The 19,086-nt window shown below is 61.0% G+C and overlaps 1 protein-coding gene and 2 long non-coding RNA genes across 6 annotated transcripts; 2 read left to right on the forward strand and 1 right to left on the reverse strand.

Annotated features, from left to right (window-relative positions):
• Positions 1 to 1,082: 1,082 nt before the first annotated feature.
• Positions 1,083 to 1,695, reverse strand: LOC147601147 (uncharacterized). Its single transcript, XR_015258326.1, has 2 exons — positions 1,410 to 1,695; positions 1,083 to 1,314 (listed from the first exon to the last, which is right to left on the reverse strand). It is a non-coding gene; the product is annotated as an uncharacterized LOC147601147 (long non-coding RNA).
• A 1,480-nt stretch (positions 1,696 to 3,175) lies between these two features.
• LOC147601148 (uncharacterized) lies at positions 3,176 to 5,221 on the forward strand. Its single transcript, XR_015258204.1, has 3 exons — positions 3,176 to 4,189; positions 4,272 to 4,370; positions 4,928 to 5,221. It is a non-coding gene; the product is annotated as an uncharacterized LOC147601148 (long non-coding RNA).
• A 331-nt stretch (positions 5,222 to 5,552) lies between these two features.
• On the forward strand, positions 5,553 to 17,293 carry ZNF395 (zinc finger protein 395). 4 transcript variants are annotated; one of them, XM_086745308.1, is made up of 10 exons: positions 5,553 to 5,609; positions 10,323 to 10,575; positions 12,416 to 12,645; positions 13,033 to 13,145; positions 13,870 to 14,105; positions 14,212 to 14,312; positions 15,406 to 15,670; positions 16,445 to 16,537; positions 16,751 to 16,854; positions 17,006 to 17,293. In XM_086745308.1, exons 2-10 carry the CDS (start codon positions 10,333 to 10,335, stop codon positions 17,115 to 17,117), a joined length of 1,497 nt encoding a protein of 498 aa, XP_086601434.1. In that variant the 5' UTR covers positions 5,553 to 5,609; positions 10,323 to 10,332; the 3' UTR covers positions 17,118 to 17,293. The 4 variants fall into 4 exon arrangements, with proteins under 4 accessions (XP_086601434.1, XP_086601437.1, XP_086601435.1 ...); XM_086745311.1 differs by lacking the exon at positions 5,553 to 5,609 and adding an exon at positions 5,730 to 5,958; XM_086745309.1 differs by lacking the exon at positions 5,553 to 5,609 and adding an exon at positions 6,699 to 6,861.
• The last annotated feature ends 1,793 nt before the right edge of the window (positions 17,294 to 19,086 follow it).

Genomic DNA, 19,086 nt, shown 5'->3' on the forward strand with positions numbered 1-19,086 from the left:
GGCAGATGTGACTTAATGCCAGTAAGAACCACATCTTGAAAAAAATGTGCTAGTCATACGTATAGAGTCACGGGTTCTAAATCAGCTATTACCTCTCAGAGAAAAAAAAAAAAAGATTTGGGGTTGATTGTTGATAGTTGTCTGAGAAGATCAGCTCAATGCTCAGCAGTAGTAAAACCAAACGTTGGCAGCTGTTAGGAAAGAAACAGAAATGAAAATAGCAGACATCATTGTGCCAGTGTATAAATCTGTGCCGTACCACATTTTGATGACGGACGCCGATCCGGCCACCCCGTCTCCGAGAGCACACGTAAAACTTCGTTACAGCCAAGGGTTATCGCGGGTAATCAGGAGAAGTCAGCTTCTGCGCAAGGGAAGGCCAAAAGGCTGCGAAGGACGTGACTGGTGCGGCAGGGAGAACCTGATAAAGCTCCTGAGTCACAAATACTGCAGGGACGAGGGAGGAATAGTTAGGCAGTAAACACCTAAGACAAAAGCTGGGGACGTGGAAAAAAAACCCCAGGAAAACAAAAGCGAGGAAGTTTTTAACGTAACACATCGGCCCCTGGTGAAGCTGCGAGGGCAGGATGTGGCGGAGACCCAGCGAATTAAAAGGGTTCAAAAAGGGACCGAAGAAATAAATGGATTAGAGGTGCATTAGAGCTATTAAACGTGCTAGGCGGATGCTCCCTAGATTAAAAGCGGACTATTAACCACAGCAAGGCTTTCTACCCTACGTGAAAGGATCTCGGTGCAGGATTTCAAAGGCCTCTCCCGCAACACGCACGCTCGTCGTCAGCGCTGCCGTCCTCACTCACGATCTTGGCGGAGATGTCACAGGGTGTCAACTCCAAATCCAGCCACCAGCCTTCTCACCTGGGGGTCAGGCACACCGACGTATCGATGAGCTCTACGCGTGGGTATCGAACATGTTATACTTAACCCCAACCTCTGACAATAAAAGTAGAATTAGTGCAACGAGAATCAGTAAAGCTGGGAAGGAGAGAAGTCAAATAACGTCCTGAGGCGAGAGTTTTCCATGGTCCTGGAGGAGTTTTGCAAAGCTTGAGATAGACAGTTGATCCGTGCAATTATTTATTCACTCTTTTGCATTTATGGGGGTTTTTTTTAGTGGGCTGTAAACGATTTTTTCCAAGCACAGCAGTGAAGAAATGTCTCTGGAAGTAGGCAGCGTCTGCGCACGATGCTGCGGCCATACTCCTGCGCCGGGGCTGGGTGTCCGGCGTAGACAGGCCAGGGCTTACTTGCCACGCAGCCGAGTGCCTGCTGCCCGCCGCCTCTTTGCTTCTTGCACTGAGAAATAAAAACACAGTATCATTTTTCCCTGAACCTTTCCCTCTTTCAGTGAGATAAAACCGTGGCACCCACACGCCCGCCACCTTTATTACCCGGTTTGCCGGGCTGTCCCCCTCTGAGGGGCGGCCCACGCCAGGCCGGGCCCTCAGGCCCAGCCGCCCGCTCCCTCAGACGGAGCCCAAACCCTTCCCACGGAAAGGGGAAGGCGGGAGAGGGCCAGGCCGGGCCCACAGGGCCGCTGGTCCAAGCGGGCCGCCCCCACGGGAGAAAATCCCCGCCACGGAGGCTGGGCCGCCGCTCGACGAGGCCCAAGCGGGCCCCGCTCCAGCTGAGGCGCTGCGGCCCGGGTGACCGGCGGCAGAAGGGGGGTCGCCGGCGCCGAGTCACAGCCCCCAGAGGGTGCCGGGAAGGGGGCCAGCCCCTGGCACAGCCCCCCACGGGACACGGGAACAAGGGGGCGGGCGCCGGGGCCGCCGGCCGAGGGGAGGCGGGAGGCGCTGCCCGCGCCGCCGCGGCCGCTCCAAGCTGGCGCCGCGCTCGGCCGCAGCCCCGCTACAGGCGCCGGGGAGGAGGCGGGGCTTCTCCCGCTGCCCGTCGGTTATTGGCCGCCGCTCGGCGCCGCCTCCCGTCATTGGTCCCTTCCTGCTCGCCAGCCCTCCGCCGATTGGCGGCCGCTCCCCGCCCCTTCCCCCGGCTCTGCGGACGGGGGCGCGAACGTGCCGGGCGGGCTGTTCCCTGGCCGGGGGGCGCGCGCGGCCGCCACGTGGGGAACTGCACGTAGTCAGGGCGGGCGGGGGAGCGGGGAGGGCACGCGCCGTTCCCGCCAGCGCCGGGGGGCGGGAATCGGGGAGCGGGGCGGGGCGGGGGGGGGGGGGAGCGTGGGGTGTGAGGGGCGGCCGTGAGGGGAGAGCGTGGGGTGTGAGGGGAGAGCGTGGGGTGTGAGGGGCGGCCATGAGGGGAGAGCGTGGGGTGTGAGGGGCGGCCGTGAGGGGAGAGCGTGGGGTGTGAGGGGCGAGCGTGGGGTGTGAGGGGCGGCCATGAGGGGAGAGCGTGGGGTGTGAGGGGAGAGCGTGGGGTGTGAGGGGAGAGCGTGGGGTGTGAGGGGAGAGCGTGGGGTGTGAGGGGCGGCCGTGAGGGGAGAGCGTGGGGTGTGAGGGGAGAGCGTGGGGTGTGAGGGGAGAGCGTGGGGTGTGAGGGGCGGCCATGAGGGGAGAGCGTGGGGTGTGAGGGGAGAGCGTGGGGTGTGAGGGGCGGCCGTGAGGGGAAACCGTGGGGTGTGAGGGGAGAGCGTGGGGTGTGAGGGGCGGCCATGAGGGGAGAGCGTGGGGTGTGAGGGGAGAGCGTGGGGTGTGAGGGGAGAGCGTGGGGTGTGAGGGGCGGCCGTGAGGGGAGAGCGTGGGGTGTGAGGGGCGAGCGTGGGGTGTGAGGGGCGGCCATGAGGGGAGAGCGTGGGGTGTGAGGGGAGAGCGTGGGGTGTGAGGGGAGAGCGTGGGGTGTGAGGGGAGAGCGTGGGGTGTGAGGGGCGGCCGTGAGGGGAGAGCGTGGGGTGTGAGGGGAGAGCGTGGGGTGTGAGGGGAGAGCGTGGGGTGTGAGGGGCGGCCATGAGGGGAGAGCGTGGGGTGTGAGGGGAGAGCGTGGGGTGTGAGGGGCGGCCGTGAGGGGAAACCGTGGGGTGTGAGGGGAGAGCGTGGGGTGTGAGGGGCGGCCATGAGGGGAGAGCATGGGGTGTGAGGGGCGGCCATGAGGGTTGAGTGTTGCCCGTAAGGGAAAATGAAGGGTGGTCGTGAGGGGCAGCCGTGGCAGGAGATGAGGGGTGGCCATGAGCCGTGAGGTGCAATGGCCGTGGGGTGTAAGTGGTTGCCATGGCGGGAGATGAGTGGTGGCCATGGCAGGAGATGAGGAGCGGACATGGGGGGTGAGGGACAGCAGCCATGAAGGGACATGAAGGGTGGCCATGGGGAGATGAGGGGTAGCCACGAGGGGTGGCCTTGGGGACATGAGGAGCAGCCATGGCAGGAGATGAGGGGTGGCTGTGGTGACGTGAGGGGCAGCCATGGTGGGAGATGAGGGGTGGCCTTGGGGACATGAGGAGCAGCCATGGCAGGAGATGAGGGGTGGCTGTGGTGACGTGAGGGGCAGCCATGGTGGGAGATGAGGGGTGGCCTTGGGGACATGAGGAGCAGCCATGGCAGGAGATGAGGGGTGGCCTTGGGGACATGAGGAGCAGCCATGGCAGGAGATGAGGGGTGGCTGTGGTGACGTGAGGAGCAGCAATGGCAGGAGATGAGGGGTGGCTGTGGTGACGTGAGGGGCAGCCATGGTGGGAGATGAGGGGTGGCCTTGGGGACATGAGCAGCCATGGCAGATGAGGGATGGCCATGAGGGCTGAGGCGCGATGGCCATGGGGTGTAGGGGGCCCCCATGGTGGGAGATGACTGGTGGCAGCCATGCAGTGTGAGGGGCCACCTTGGGGGGAGATGAGGGGTGGCTGTAGAGTGTGAGGGGTGGCCATCAGGAGATGAGGGGCAGCCATAGCTGCTTGTGAGGCCAGGGGAAGGTGACTGGCGGCATCTCCCGCTGAGGTGCCCACACCACCACCCACTGGCTCCTTCTCCCAGAGCAGCCGGTGCCCGCCGGCCACAGGGGTCCTGCCCATTGCCAGCCCCACTCCTCTCTCCCCACCGCCGCCTCCCGACCCCCAGGCCCGGAGCAGTGGCTGGCCTCGGCACGGAACCAAGCATCGCCTGCCCGACCGGCTGCCCAACGCTGGTGGGGTGTGCGGTGCCCTCCCGGCCCCCATCCCACCCGCTTTGCAATGCTTCCACTCGTGTGTAGCAGCAGCACGTCTCGTCGGAGCAAGCTGCCTCGTAACGTGTGTGAGATGGCGGGGCGAGGGATTTCGTAGGCACCTGCCCTCATCTGCATATGTAATAACTCGCTTTTCGTCTTCACAGGTATTGAGGTGGCTTGGAAATCCAAGTCTGAGGAGCTTGGGAGGAAATGTAGGAGTGTTGCTAGAAGACACTGTCTTCGGTTTGGGTGTTTTGGAGGAGGTACTTTATTTTTACTGGACAAAACACATCTATACATGTTCTTACGAAGTACTAGAGCCCTAACACAGACGAGGCAGGTTTCATTTTTTCATAGAGCGACTGGATGATAACCCCATCCTGTCGCAAGAATTTACCTTGGACAGCTATAATAAAATCCCGGCCGCGTTGTGTACTTTGGTTGGTGGTAAAAATACACATTTTTTTAAGCTGGCAATGGGCCCAGCGTTGGTCTCGGCTAGCTGACACACATTAAAACAGATCGCCTTGCCTGTACCGAGGTTTTAAAGGTGATTGACCAAATGGGTAGCGACCCTTCCGAAAGAGGGATGTGAGGTTGTGCTTTTTATCCTGGGGGGGCATGGATTGGTGTTCGGTATTTGGTGGGAGGAGGTCCCGAGTAAAGCCGAAAGGTGTTGTGCTGGCAAAAGTGGGAATTTTTGGTCACAGGGAACCCAGAAGCTGAGGCTTTGAATGAGGAGATTCAGTGCCTGAAACTGAAATAAACCCCCAAAGGAGCATCCCTGGCGTTAATTTAGTTCTCCCTTATTGCTAAACAGGCACGGTGAGCCCGACGAAGCTGCTCTGTCAGAGGAAAAACCTTTGAGGTTTGTGTGCGGTTGTGCCGGCGAGCTGCGGCGGGGACTCGAGCAGGGGGCCACCGCCACGTCCCCTCCAAATTCAGAGAAATTGCAGAGGCGAAAAGCCCCGCTTGACAAAAAAAAAAAAAAAAAAAGAAAAAAAAAAAAAAAGCCTTTCAGGCCAATACAGCTTAGTAAGCAACAAGAAATAGCGTGAGCGCTGCCAGCCGCCACGCCTGGCCTCTCTTCCCACCGCCCCCCCCGCCCCGCTCGTCCGGCCCCGGCGCTTGGGTAAACAGCGGAGCCCCGGGGAAGGGGGGGAACGCGGGGCCTCCCCCCTGCTGCCCGCCGGGGGGGAGAGCCGGGAAGGGGGAGAGCCGGGAAGGGGGAAGGGGACGGCAGGGATGCGCCCACCCTCCCGCCTGCCGTTCCCCCCGCGATGGGCGGGCGGGCGGGCGGGCGGGGAGCGCCGGCATCCCCCGGGCCGGGGCGGTGGGGCCGGGGTTGGGGTTGGGGTGGCGGGGGCGTGCATTTAAAGGGAGCCCGGGAGCCAATGCGCAGGAAGGGGCCGAGCATGTGGGGAGGTTGTTTACACCAGCCCGGCCCCGGGAGCTTTAACCCGGCCGGCGGCGAGGCGAGGAGCGGGGGCTCCCCGGACGCTGTGAGTACCGGGCATCCCCGCTCTCGGCCCCCTTCCCTCCTCCCCGCCCGGTGTTGCTGGGGGGGGGGGGGGGGGGAGGGAAGGAAAAAAAAAAAAAAAAAAAAGGAGTAGGGGGATAAAAAGCCGAAAAATAATATAATAATAAAAAAAAAAAAAACCGCGCGCGCGGGAGCGGTGGTTCCCGCCCGGCCGGGCCGCGCCTCCCCCGGCCCCGGCTCCTCCCCGCCCCGCCCGGCGGCTCCAGCCCGGGGCCGCGCCGCGTACGTGAGCCGGTGGCGGCGGGGACGGGGATTTCAAAACAAGCTGCGGCGGTGGGAGGAGGAGGAGGAGGGCGGGAGCCGCGCCGGAGGTAAGCGCCGAGCCGAGCCGAGCCGGGCCCGCTCCCGCTCCCCCGCAGTGCGACCCCCCCTTGCTGCTCCGGGCCGGGGGGGGGCAACCGGTTGTGCTCCTCTCCCCGTCCCCCTTCGGGCCTCTGCCGTTCCCCCCCGCTCCGAGTCCTGCTCGCTGCACGCTCCCCCCCGGTGCATGCCCACCCTCGGGGCCTGCCCGGTGCATGTCCCCCCCTCCCCCGGTGCGTGCCACGCCCCCGGCCTGCCCGGTGCATGCACCCCCCCCCCCCCGCCCCGGCTTGCATGTCCCGCCCAACCGGAGCCTGTGCCCGGTGCGTGCCCCCCCGGTTTGCCCGGTGCATGTGTGTGTGTCCCCCCCCCTCCTCTCCGTGCGTGTCCCCCCGCCCCACGCACACGTGCCCTGCCCGGTGCCGCCCTTCGCGGCAGGCCCGGGCACCCGCCTCCTCCTCCTCCTCCTCCTCCCCTGCCTCCGGCCCTGCCATCTTCCCCGCGGGCCCCGCACACGCGTGCACACGCACGTGTGCGTGCCCTGCCTCCCGCTGCGTTCTCACCCCCGCCGCCCGCACCATGCCTTCGAGTCCCGCTCAGCCGGCCCCGCTCCCAGAAAGCAGCGAGCTCCCGCCCTTTCCTTCCTGGCTGCCCTCGCCGCCGGCCCGCCAGTACCCGGGGAAGTCGCTCTGCCTCTGCCGGCATTCCTGCTTCTGCCGGAAAACGCGGTTGTTTTTTTTTTTTAGGCAAGCAAGCGTTCTCCAAAAGCGTTTTCCTCTGGAATCGCCCGGCAGCGGGACATGCCGGCACGGGTGAAATAGCGGGGTGACGCTCGGGGAGCCTTTCCCGGCGGTGACATGGTGCAGCCGTGCGGCGACGCGCCCACCGGCGTCACCCAAGCGGCGAGCGCCGAGGTGGAAACGCTGGGGAAGCGCCTGTTTCGTGTTATTGTCCGTGAGCGTTAGGTCGTGGGTGGGTTTGGCTCCGTCTTGGGGTCAGTAGATCCTTGGTCGCTTCTTTTTGTTGTTTTGGTTTGTTTTTTTTTTAATAAAGGCCCAAACTTTGCAAACCGCTCCGTACAGATATCTTGGTCACGTGCGCCAGCAGGCGCGGGGCCGGAGTGCGGTTGGTAAGGGGCTTCGGGACGTTTTGGGGTGAGAAGGGGATTTTTGGAAACCGCGGCCTGGGAGAGGACATGGAAAACGGGGGTTTATTGTCAGTTACGGCGGCGTTTAGGATCTCTTGTAGGGTGGACTTTGCGGACCGGGTTGCTGATCTGTGGTGTGGTGTTCTGTGGCAGGAATTAGGCTGGATTTGAGGGACCCTACCGGCATTGATTCCTGAAAAATGGGAAAAAATGGGGTGCGCTGTAGCCGCGCGTTCTCTGGGAAGGGGATTTGTACCGGTGATCCTGGTTTACGCGGCACTGTGGGCGCAGGAGCCGCCTTTCTCCCGGCAAACCCGTGACAAACAGCAGCCGGGGTGAGCGCCGGGGCACCCTCCCCGCTTTGCTCGGCCCCCCGACCTTGTTAAACTAAGCATTCCTCACTTGCCAAACGAGGAGCCTGCTTTCCCAAAACCTCCGCTCGGGCTTCGTTGAACCGGTGGCGGCGGCACTGCTGGTAGGCACAAGGGCTGATGTTTTTCCCCGGCGAGAGCTGGAGAAACGCTGTCCAAAATACACGCCCGGCGTTGAAGCAAGAAATAATTTGGGATCTGTGCCGGCTCTGACCCCTGCGGCGCGTGATTGCTAACAGCTGGGAGGGCTCGCAGAGGCAGCGTGGCCTCCCGGCTCCGCCTGCGCCGCTGACGCCCTCCCAGTTCTCGCTCCTCTTCTTGCTTTGTGCTTTGGGGCGTGGGGAAGAAGGATTTTTTGGCGTTGGTGCGTCACCCTCGGCTATGGGCTAGGCGCCGAAATGGGATCTGGCCTTCAAAGGTCTGCTGGAAGCAGATGTGGTTTTGAAAACTGGCTTTTGGGAGGGTTTTCCTTCCCCTGGTTGCAAGCGTGCCTCTCTCCTCCTTCCCGCTCCCCACCCCGGGACGGAGGGGGAAGGAAAGGGAAGGCGAATTGAAACCCCGAAGGAAATGAGAAGCAGCCTCCCACCTTCGGCGCTGCCCTCCCCGCACCTGGCCGCCGGCCAAGCACTGCCTTGAAACCGGTGCGCGCCGAGCGTCGGGGAGGCGGCAGAGATTCGGCACTATTTTCTACGCGGTGGCTGCACCGACGTCACCAAATTGACTCCCTGAGCCTTTGGAAGAGCAGTTCCCAAACCCCGGCGCCTGGGATAGTGATGCGGGAGGAAATGTGGTCTGGTGGTTAATTCCTGCGGCGAGGTGGAGGGGCTTCGCTCTGGGATTTGAGGCAAACCACCGTTCCCTCCCCAGCCCTTTCGGTCTCCTTTGGGATGAGAAATAGAAGTCCCATGTGGGTATATAGGAGATTTGGGAGCGGAGCTGCTTGGCCAGGTCGAAAAAACACGTTGCACCGTGGAAGAAAGACATTATCAGAGCGAGCGGGCTCCGGAGCGTTCCCGGTGATGCCCGTACGCTGCAAAGTCCGGTGTGTTCCTTGGGCAGGGCGAGATGAGAGGGAAGCCGGGGGAGCGGCTCTGCTCTGCCAGCCACCGCGCTCTCTTTGATCCTGCTCCAGAGGGAAGGCGATGGTGACGGCGGCGAAGTCCCCGTGCGCCGTGGGACGGGCGGCGCTGGCGCGAGGTCCTCTCCCCGGCACGCCTCTATCCATTTTGCACCCTGTCCTGCTCTGTTCTTTATGGCTCCTAAATAGCTGTTAATTTTCTACTCGGGGGCGGCCGGATTTCGGGGGAGGACAAAGCGAGCTGAGCGCGTACGGTTATTCATAAAACCGCTTGTAAATCTTCAGCGTCCTTTGAAGCGGGACGTGGTTTGGAGTAACCCTTCCTGGGACGGCTGGAGATTTGAGAGGAGTGGCGAGCTCTCCTTCCCTTCCTTGGGAAACTCTTCTCGTCTGAGATCATGTGCAAGACAGCGCTGCGTAAAGCAGATGTAAAAAAAAAAACCCAAATAATGTGGCGTCTGCCACTGTCACTTTGTGGGAGGGGAGTGTTGAGCGCGAGTGCCCGGCGGCTCAGGCTTAATCCTCCCTCTTGCCCAAGCAGCAGCTCCTCGGACTTGGACTCTCCGTGGCCCAGGTTACGCGGCAACCCAGACACCCGACAGGCGCCCGCAGCCCCTGGCCGGCCGGGTGACGTTTGCTGACAAGCCCGGGCAGGGTGACGGAGGCGACGGGTTTGTTGCCAGTGCGAAAGCACGTGGCTTTTTTGGTGCGCTCCGAGACACGGGGCTGCACCAAGCCCCTTGCCTCCTCTCCCTCCTCCTAAAGCCCGGGTGCCAACGTCCTTCAGCTTCACTGCGATGTGCGTCCTTGCTTCCCGTGCTCCTCGGAGAGGGTGTTGGACTGGAGGAGACTTTGGGAGGAGGACAGGACTGAGGAGGACAGTGGGTGCTGCTGGAGCCGTTGGATTTATCAAGGCTGGGTGTCCCTTGTTTATAAGGAAACCTGTTAATACTTGTTCATTTTAAAACAGCAATAAAATCTACAAACTCAAAGAAACAAGCCAGGCAAGCTGCCCTCTGGGTAGGCTTGCTGGCAGAGCCACGTCAGCACGAGAAAAACCTGTGTCAGAGGAAAGGGGGGCAAAAATAGGTTAAAGATAGTGACAGCGAAGCAATTTAGGATAAAAATGCCCCAAATCCTTCCTTTTCTGACAAAGCAGGGCAGGAGGATGCTTCTGTTTTATTGCCCGACTGATCATGGGAGCGCTGGGCGTGAACTGTGAGCTTGGAGAAACCTCTCCCAAAAGCACAAGAGCTCCCGAAAAGGGGAGCATCGAGGTGCCAGCTGAGCAGGGGCGCTGGCTTTTTGCTGCTGGAGAGCTGCCCAGCCATGCCGGGGCGCGGGCGAGGGAGTAGCAGGACGGCGCTGGGCGCGGGCCCAAGTCTAGAGGTCAAGGTTGAAGAGCGCAGACGGCGGGTTTCGGCACGACGGGCAGGAATAGCCGCGGCAGCCTCGGGACCGTGCTCCGGTGACAGCTCGAGAGGGGGACGTGGGCTCCAAGGGCTGTCCCGACTGCGTCCGCGGGGTTCCTTTGGGCTGGCTCCTCCCATTTTTTTTCCCAGAGTGGTTTAGAAATGACGGTAAAGAGCTGGCCGCTGTCCCCGTGTCCCCGAGATGTCTCGGTGCCTGGGGGCTGAACCCCCGAACAAGCGCGCGGGGGTGCTGGAGCAGTGGAGAGCTGCTTTCTCAGCTCCCAGGGTGGCGGTGGGAGGGAAGACACGGGTTGAACATCACAGTCCCACGCTGGAGGTAACATTCCCATGTCTTTCTCTTCCGCAGCGTGTCCGAGATGGCGAGCGTGCTGTCCAGGCGCCTGGGGAAGCGCTCTCTGCTAGGCACCCGCGTCTCTGCCCCCGGCGCCTTGGCTGACGGGGTGCTGGTGGCCGCCCAGATCCCCGCCTTGCAGAGCGACCTCGGCCAGGCATCTGCCCACACGGCGCTGCGAGAGGACGGATCCTGCGCGCCAGCAGCGGAGGAGAGCAGCCAGGCACCCGGGTTCCCCAGCCATCGGCAGCTGCACGCAGGGCAGCAGGTATGTAAGGAGGCTCTCGGCGTCCTTGGGTGGTGGGATGCGCTCCGGTGGGGAGTAAAACGCCTGGGGCTCACCTAATGTGAGGTGCTGTGAGGATCTGAAATTATCGAGAGTCGTTAATTGGTGCGCTTGGCCCTGGCTGTGCCTGATGGGTTTTTACCACATCGGCTCAAGCGGAGAGCCATCTCCTCCAGGGGATGTCTCCAATCTTAGCCAGTGGATCTCCAGAGAAGATGCTAAGAGTGTTCTCCAGCTGTCTGAGGCTAAGAGAGATGGACTTCTCTTCCATGAACTCCTCCCATCTCCCCATAACTCATGTTTACACCTGAGGGGAAGTGGCAAGGAGCCCCCCAGCTTAGGCACGGTGGCGATGAGCCTCAGAGCTCAGTCTGCAGCAGCTTTTTGCCGCAGGGTTGCAGATCGATGGTGTGGATGTGTGCTGAAGAAGCTCTTGGAGAAGAGTGAGGTGCGATGGCTGATCCAGAAAGTCCTGCTGGAGCCTGCCATCTCTTGTGCCCCGGGCTCCTGATGCTTAGGAGGGCTGTGCCTTGGCCAGGGTGCTGCCTGGGGCAGAGAACAGCGGTCGTTCCCTGTCCCACCGGAACGGTTCCCGTTAATGCCTGGCCAAGAGGAGCTGTGAACTGCTGACGCAGAGCCCGCTTCTTGGCTGCTACCTGCAGAACTGTAAAACCTTTTCTGGGCAGCGCTTGTGAAATGGAGTGTAAATAAGGCCCCTGTTCGGTTTTCTGGCTCCTCCTGCCCTGTGTTTATTACCCACAGGACGGTGAGAGCTGTTTGCTCCTGCGTGCTCCGCTGTGGAGGGTTTTGCTTGCTTGCTCTGCTGCTGGGAACCGCATAAAAATCGTGATGGGGTGCTTGCAATGGGACCTGTGCCGGTGGCTGTGCAGAGCCAAAGGAGATGCTGGCTCCTCGTACTTGTCCCCTCAACCCTGGTCCTGCCGTGGGTGGATTTTTCTGCCCTGCTGTTTCTGCCGGAGGTCCCACCTGAGATGGTCTCGCGAGCTCCTCCCCGGTCAGGGTATAGAGGCACGTGTCCATCCCAGTGTTGGCTTCTCGATGCGACACCCGTGGCGCTCCCATAAAGAGATGTTCCTGTTCCTATAAATAGCCGGAGACACATGTAGCGTCTTTTGACACGGGTACATTTCCATGGACAGAAATAGGCTCATGGGTGGTGGTGGTGGTGGAAAAGTGCCCATCAGGAGGAGCTTGGGACTCTGTGGAGGAGGAGGTGAGGTTTGCACATCTCCTTCCCCTGCCCGAAGGAGCTGGGACTGGAGGAGCCAAGGTGTGAATTCCTGATCACTTTACCCAGGAAACCTCCGTTTCCCCGTCCCCCTCTGGCTTTTAATCCTTTTGTCTACGTGCTTTGCCGGGGTGTGTCATAATTGCGGGAGTCCTTGCAGCAGGATGGCGTGAGAACAAAGCCAAAGCAGACGAATTCATGGGAGAAAAGTCCGCCCAAAGTCACGATACTCAGAGAGGCGGCTGATAGCAGCTCGGGAAATCCCTCCGCTTGAGATCGCCGGAGTCAGGGAGCTCGTGCCTGGGAAGAGCACCTCTCTCGGTGGTGGGGTTGGGATGAGCCCTGGCATCCCTCTGATGCGCTGTGACAGTGATCTGAAGTCCAAGCCCTTCAGGAGAGGCTCTGCCTTTGTCCTAAAGCGCTTTGTGCCCCTCTGCTGTGGGAGGAGGAGGAGCAGGGGGGATCCTGCGGTGGGCGAAGGCTTGCTTTTGCCGTTGTGCTGCGGCAGGACGTCTCCCGGGCGCGGCGGGGTGGTGGGTGGCACCGACAAACCTCCCGTTTTGCCCTTTTCAGGTCCTTGTCACCTACAACGGGCAGGAGCGCGCCGGCCTCGTGGAGCAGCACAACCCGCTGAGCGACAAGGTGAAGGTGCCGCTGCCGGAGCAGGGCTTGCAGGCGTGCTGGAGGGCGCAGGACGTGCAGCCGGCCGTGCTCCAGCCCCCGGCTCTGCCTTCAGCCAGCGGTCCCGGCCCCACCGAGGCGCTGCAGAGATCCGTGTCCAGCAATATCGATGTCCCCAAGAGGTTCGTGCCTTTGGCTGGTGATACTTCGTTCGGATGGGAGAGGGGCTCTTGGCAGCTCCGGCAGCGCTCGTGCTTGGTTTTACACCAACGGAGACAGCGGTGGTGCCGGGGATACATCCGCCTTCCCAGCGTGGGATTATCCGGAGGACGGTTAATTTTAGAATTAAGGGGATTTTTAATTTTTTTTTCCTCCAAATGAGGAGAAAACATCCTTCCCAGTGACTGAAACATGACTCAAAGTCTATAGAGGGAGGTGGTGGCAGGGAACCTGCGTTGCTGCTGCAGGTTATACTGCCCTTTGGGTGCCCGGTGACTCCCTGGGTCGTACCCGGGCTGTTCCTTTGCTTTTTCCTCCACGCGTTTCACATCTCTCCCCTCGTGGTGCAGGAAAGCTGACGCCGCTGTGGAGATGGACGAGATGGTGGCAGCCATGGTGCTGACGAGCCTCTCCTGCAGCCCCGTGGTGCAGAGCCCTCCCGCCGGCGAGAGCGGCATCCCCCGTGAGTCTGCCTTTAAAATATTCGTGCATATTTGTTAAAAAAAAACAACGTCTAAACCAAAAGCAGATGTGGAGAAGCGTGCTGTGCCCTTTGGATCTCGGTGCCAGGGCAGCTGCTGACTGCAGAGGTGCTTTGTCCGGTGCGGAATAGCGCCAGGACAGGGACCGTGCTGGCCTGGAGGTGGCCAGGGAGCGACACCAGGGTCGTGGCGGAGCCCACGGGTGCCGGCACCAGTTGGGGCCGAGCGAGCCGGGACGCCCCTGGCAGCGCAGCGGGGGTAACCCTGCTCTCCACAACCATCCCGGGGGGGGGGGCCGGGGAGCCCCAAGTCGGGGAGCGCTGTCCGGTCACTCCTTTTTTTAGAGGCGATTTCATTCCCCAGGAGTCAAATGCAGCCGGAGGGATAAAAATAGCTGCCCGGAGCCGTGGGAAATGTGCGTGCCCCGGTGCTGGCTGCTCGCTGCGTGCCGGCTGCGCCCGCGAGATCGCGCTGATGCCAAGAAGGATGGGGAGGGGGAAAAAGGGATAAACAACCAGTTATGGGGCGCTGGAGCTGAGCGAAGGTGCAAAGGCTTCACTTTGCCAAGTTTTGTTTTGTTTTTTTAAATAAATAAATAGAGGTAAACTGTTGTTGCGGGTTATCCAGCCTCAGGGCTGGTCTCTGCCCTCTGGGGGTTCGGCTGGCCCCAAGCTGAGGGTGGCAACCCGCGTCCCCTCCCCGCAGCCTCACGGGTGGCCTGCGATCCCTGGAAGGAGAGCGGTGACGTCTCGGACAGCGGCAGCAGCACCACCAGCGGGCACTGGAGCGGGGGCAGCGACATCTCCACCCCTTCGCCGCCCCACCCCGCTGGCAGCCCCAAGTACTCCAGCGAGGCCCTCAGCTCCCCGCAGCCGGACGATGGCTTCGAGACCGACTCCGACCCCTTTCTCCTGGACGAACCCGCTCCACGCAAGAGGAAGGTACTGCTGCCGTGAGGGAGGGCATCCCAGCACCGGTGGGGTGTGTCGGGCCGGGGAGGGGACGCTGCCACCAGGCAGGGGGTGACACGGGCCGTCTCTCCTCCAGAACTCGGTGAAGGTGATGTACAAGTGCCTGTGGCCGAGCTGCGGCAAGGTCCTGCGCTCCATCGTTGGCATCAAGCGGCACGTCAAGACCCAGCACCTCGGGTAAGGCGAAGATTTCACCTCCTCAGTCCCTGCCCGACTCCCGAAGCTGCGCACCCTGCCGCTGCGTAATTCCTGCACTGGATATCCCCAGTACGAGAGATACTGGCCTCTGCGCGCTGAGCTTGGCAGTTCTTAGCCGAGCGATCCATGTCACCAAAGCCACTGTTGTGTGTCCCCAACCTCCAGGGCTTTCCGGAAGGCACAGGAGCCCTGTTTGGGCTTTGGGACTGCCCAGCTCAGCTGTGCGTTTTGCACCGGGGAGAGTTCACGTTACGCGTGAGCTTTGGGCTCCTGGGCAGAGGCAGGGAAGCACCAGCCCGGCTGCGTTTCGCAAGGGCTGGCAGCCTGAAAGCCATGTCGCCGGCGGCTGGCTCCAGCTCGGCCGGCGGGGCTGGCACGGGCACCTGCGTGCCATCCCGGCAGCAGCCACCCCTTTGGGAGTTTGCTTTGCTTTGTCCTGATCTCCTGTGAATTCCCCCCAAAATACAAAGCGGTGAGAGTGTGGGGAGGGGTCAGCTTTGCTCCTCCTGTGGCCCCATTGCGCTTCTCACCCTAACCTCAGTTTTCTCGCGCTTTTGTCCGTGTTTTCTGGGGTATATTTTTCTCCCCTTGCAAACGTGAGTGCTGCGGGAAGGGCGAGGGCAGACGGGCCATGGTGCCGTGAGCGGTGCTGGACTGCCATCCAGTGCCAGATAAACGCACTGGGAAAATAATTTAAAAAAAAAAAAAGACTTCAGAGGCTGTTTCCTGCTGGGTGAACCGCAGGGCTTTGGTTGCAGCTGTGCTAAATGAACTCGATTAGAAACGAGCAGGGGATTTTCAGTGCCCGGTCAACGTGCCAGCGTTTTTAAAGGCCCTGGAAGAGGCATCGATCTTCCTTGGAGGCGCGAAGTGCTGCTGCAGAGGCAGCCGTTGTTGCTGATCACAGCCAACCTGATGCTGTGGAGCCTGGCAGCGGAGCTACCCTGCCTGGGAGGGCGAGATCGCTCTTGTCTTGGGGAAGTCAGGGGCTGCTCCCCTTCCCTGTGATGGAAACGGGACCCCTTTTTCACCACTGTCCCCCCCCTTTTTTTTTTTTTTTTTTCCCTGGCAGCGACAGCGCAGACTCCGACCAGCGGAAGCGGGAGGAGGATTTCTACTACACCGAAGTGCAGGTGAAGGAAGAGCCGGCACCCGAGGCGGCTGCTGCCATCAGCCCCACGTCTACGTCCGCCCCCATCATCATCCAGCAAGCCCTGGCGAAGCCAGAGGCACTACTGGTGGAGCAGCCAGCGCTGGAGCCCGCCCTGGCCAGCAGCACCCTCAGCCAGTCCGCCCCCAGCTCCTTCTGGCACATCCAGGCTGATCACGCCTACCAGGTGAGTCGGTGGCGTCTCCCCGGGGACAAGTCACCTCCTGAAATCTTGCCGCAGGACACGTCGTGATCCCGTTTGCTCCGCAAGTCCCCGCTGCGTTAAGGGGGGCTCGTGTGCTTCTGCCGCGGCCGTGCCGGGCTGGCGGGGAGCTGCCGGCCTCTTCTCCCCTGCAGTTACCCCGTGCTGGTATGCAACACGCCCTTCTGCCGGCAGATAACTCCGGGCTGGAATGCAGCCGCGCCGGATCCTGCGCGTCTCCGCTGCACGCTCCCCGGAGCCTGGGCTTTTGAGGCGCAGGAAAACTTGGGGACGCGGAGCCGTGGCCCCCGTGGGCACCCTGGCCGGTAGCCCTTGTCCCACGGGCTCCTTGAGAGCCGAACGCTGTTCTGGAGCTGCAGGCTAGCGCAGGGACAGGGTGTATCGATCCGTAGGCTGCGTGCATGTCCGTTCCCATCTCGGGGAACGGGCGCAACGTCGTCTAAAAGCGGAAAGCCTGTGGAAATGCGTGCGGAAATATATCCACGTAGACCAGGGTGGTGCAGGTGGCGCTTTTGCAACCAAAAGCGGCCGTGGGAGCGAAGAAGCCGCTGTGCCCCGGCGAAGGGTGACACAGCGCGCGTGCCGTGCCTTGGGTTAGCAGGGTCCGGTGCTGGAGGAGAGTTTGCGTTGGGATTTCCATCCCGCTCCCAGTTTGCGGGTACTTCAGGCTGCTTCTGGGGCAGCGTGTGGGATCGGGGAGCCCCCAGGGATAATGCTGACCCCTCTTTTCCCCCGCAGGCGTTGCCCTCGATCCAAATTCCAGTGTCCCCCCACATCTTCACCAGCATCAGCTGGGCCACTGCCACCTCGACTCTCCCGTCCCTGTCCCCGGTGAGTCCTGCCTGTGTTTCCCCTTCATCCTTTTTGGGGCGCAGGGTTGGGCGGGGAGCTAAAGGGACCTCGTTGCTCCATTTTCACTTTAAACATGGGGATTTGTGGGCTGGGGGCACTCGTGTCTCCCGCTGCCCCATCCCAGCACCCGAGGCCCACGCGGGAGGGGGACCGCATCGTCCCGCATCCCCTCTGACACCCGATTCCCCGCAGGTGCGGAGCCGGTCGCTCAGCTTCAGCGAACCCCAGCCACCGACGCCGATGCTCAAGTCCCACCTGATCGTCGCCTCGCCGCCCAGGGTGTCCATCGGTACCAGGTGAGGGTCCCGCCGGCCGGCGGGGAGCCTGGCTCGAAAACTGGAGCCGTTCTGCATCGGAGCTGTGTTTATGGGGCCTTACCCTTAGATATGTGACCAAAGTTCTGCCACGAGTGGGTAAACGTTGTTTCTTCTCTTCCCCCTTTGGCAGGAAAGTCCGCGGTGAAGCCAAAAAGTGCCGTAAGGTTTACGGCATCGAGCACCGGGACCAGTGGTGCACGGCCTGCCGGTGGAAAAAAGCCTGCCAGCGCTTCCTGGACTGAGCGCGGCACCAGGTGCCGTGTCCCTCCCCTGCTCCTGCCCGGGGAGCACCGGGATCCCTCACTGCTGCAACCAGGGACCTTGGAGGAACCTCCTGTGACCCCAGAGGACGCCTCCAGAGCTGCGTGTAAATTCCTCCTTCTGTATATTGTACATCTGCTGGGTTTGCTCTTTTTTTTTTTTTTTTAAAAAAAACCCCACCTTTTCCAACTTTTTTTTTTTTTTTTTTAAAAACCTGAAGAATATCTCCCTTCGTACGGTAAAAGCTGGGGCTAGGAGGGAAGGAAGCCGGTTCCTCGGGGTTTAGGGGAGATTTGTAGGCGATCTGGGGACCAAAGAGCTTCCTGCATTTCCCAGATCAACCCTAAAATCTCCCGGAGCGTCGCAGCGTGGCTGGGGTGAGGCGTTGAGGCAGCTTCCCGTGCCCTTTGACTACCTAGAAAGCGCGAAGCCCTTGTATCCTGTAAGGGAGGGGGTCGGTAACGATTATAGCTTTAAAAAAAAAAAAAAATACTGTTGTGTTGCTGCAAGCGAGGCAGGAGCCGTTCTCGGGGCAGGAGGCGGGGGTTTCGCTCCCCGCGTGGATGCGGTCTTTGCTCGTGTCACGTCACGCCGGTAGCCGGGGCCTGCGCGTACCTCTGGTCGGTTCCAGCACGTCGTTTTGGGAGGCGCTGGGGGGAAGAAACCACCCGAAGCGTTTTAATCGGGAGAAGTATGAGACTTCTTAAGGCAAAACCTGGTGTTCCTTCTCATTTTAGGCTTTGTAAGTCTGCTTAGCTCCGCGAAAAGTCTGCGTTGTGGCTCTCGCCGTGTCTTTCAAAGCCAGGCCGAGCAATTTTATTTGTTTTAATTGATGATTCCACCAGTAAAGGCAGCTGGGAGGACTGGGAAGGGCTTTCCCTTAGCATCATGTATGGCCCCGACACGTCAATATTTGCTTTTTAATCCCATCAGGCCTGGTGGGAGTCAGGTTTTTTTTTTCTGCGTTTTTGATAATCGTAGCAATCCCTGCGCGCGCCGTGAGCCCGGCGTGGTTTTAAGGACCCCATCCCCAGCTCAACTTTCCTTAAAAAAGCGAATCAAGCGGCTGGGAGAGTCCGATGTTGCTCCGGGATCGACGCAGGCGCCGTTGCTGAGGGGTTGGGTAGGCAGGCGAGGCGGGTTGGGATACGCGTAGATGCGTTCCCGGCGCTTGTCGACGTGTTTGGGTGCTTTTTGTTGTTGTTTGTCGGTAATTTTGTACGTGCGAGCAGCATAACGTCCCGCGAGCTGAGCGTCTCTCCGGGGACAGGAACTCCAGCGTTTGAGCGGCCGAGCCGGCGTCACCCGTCCTGCGTCACCTCACGTTTATCCTTTCGGGAAGGGGGCCCTGCAGTGCCGGGGTGCGGGCAGATTTTTGGTGATGCCAGAGCTGCCGGTGACTCGGAAGCGAGCCGGCGCTTTGGGAAGTCCCACACGGCGCCTCGTGGTGTTTTTTTCGTTTTCCAAATATTTTTTTTTTTAATGGGGCTCAAAGCAGCACCCAGAGCAGGGAAGGGGGGAAAAAAAAAGGAGGTAAACTTGTGCTTTCCTCAGACCTTGTGCCTTTGCCCCCGCGACTCAGAGACCCAGGCAGGACTGGAGATTTCCTTGCTTTTTGTACCGTTCCTGCCCCAAACGGCGCCGGGCAGAGCCGGTTCCGCGCCAGCACCGGCCGGCCGCGACCCGGCTCCCGCGGCTCCCAGCTCAGTCACTCAGGAAAAGTCAAACAAGCCATCGGGGTGCGGCGTCGCCGCGGCCCCGGGGGGTTCCTCCCCCCGAAATCGGGGTGCAGCGTCAGACACCCCCAGCGCAGATCTGCCGCAGCGATCAGGGTTTTTCACTGGCGGGTGTCCGAAAAATGAAACAAAAATGACTTTCTGCTTTTCTGTTAAAGGTGATTTAAAAAAAAAAAATATACGTATATATAGAAAAAAGGAAGACAAAGGTGTC

This window comes from Chlamydotis macqueenii, chromosome 3 (assembly GCF_036417535.1).
Source record: "Chlamydotis macqueenii isolate bChlMac1 chromosome 3, bChlMac1.mat, whole genome shotgun sequence".
NCBI classification, from domain to species: domain Eukaryota; kingdom Metazoa; phylum Chordata; class Aves; order Otidiformes; family Otididae; genus Chlamydotis; species Chlamydotis macqueenii.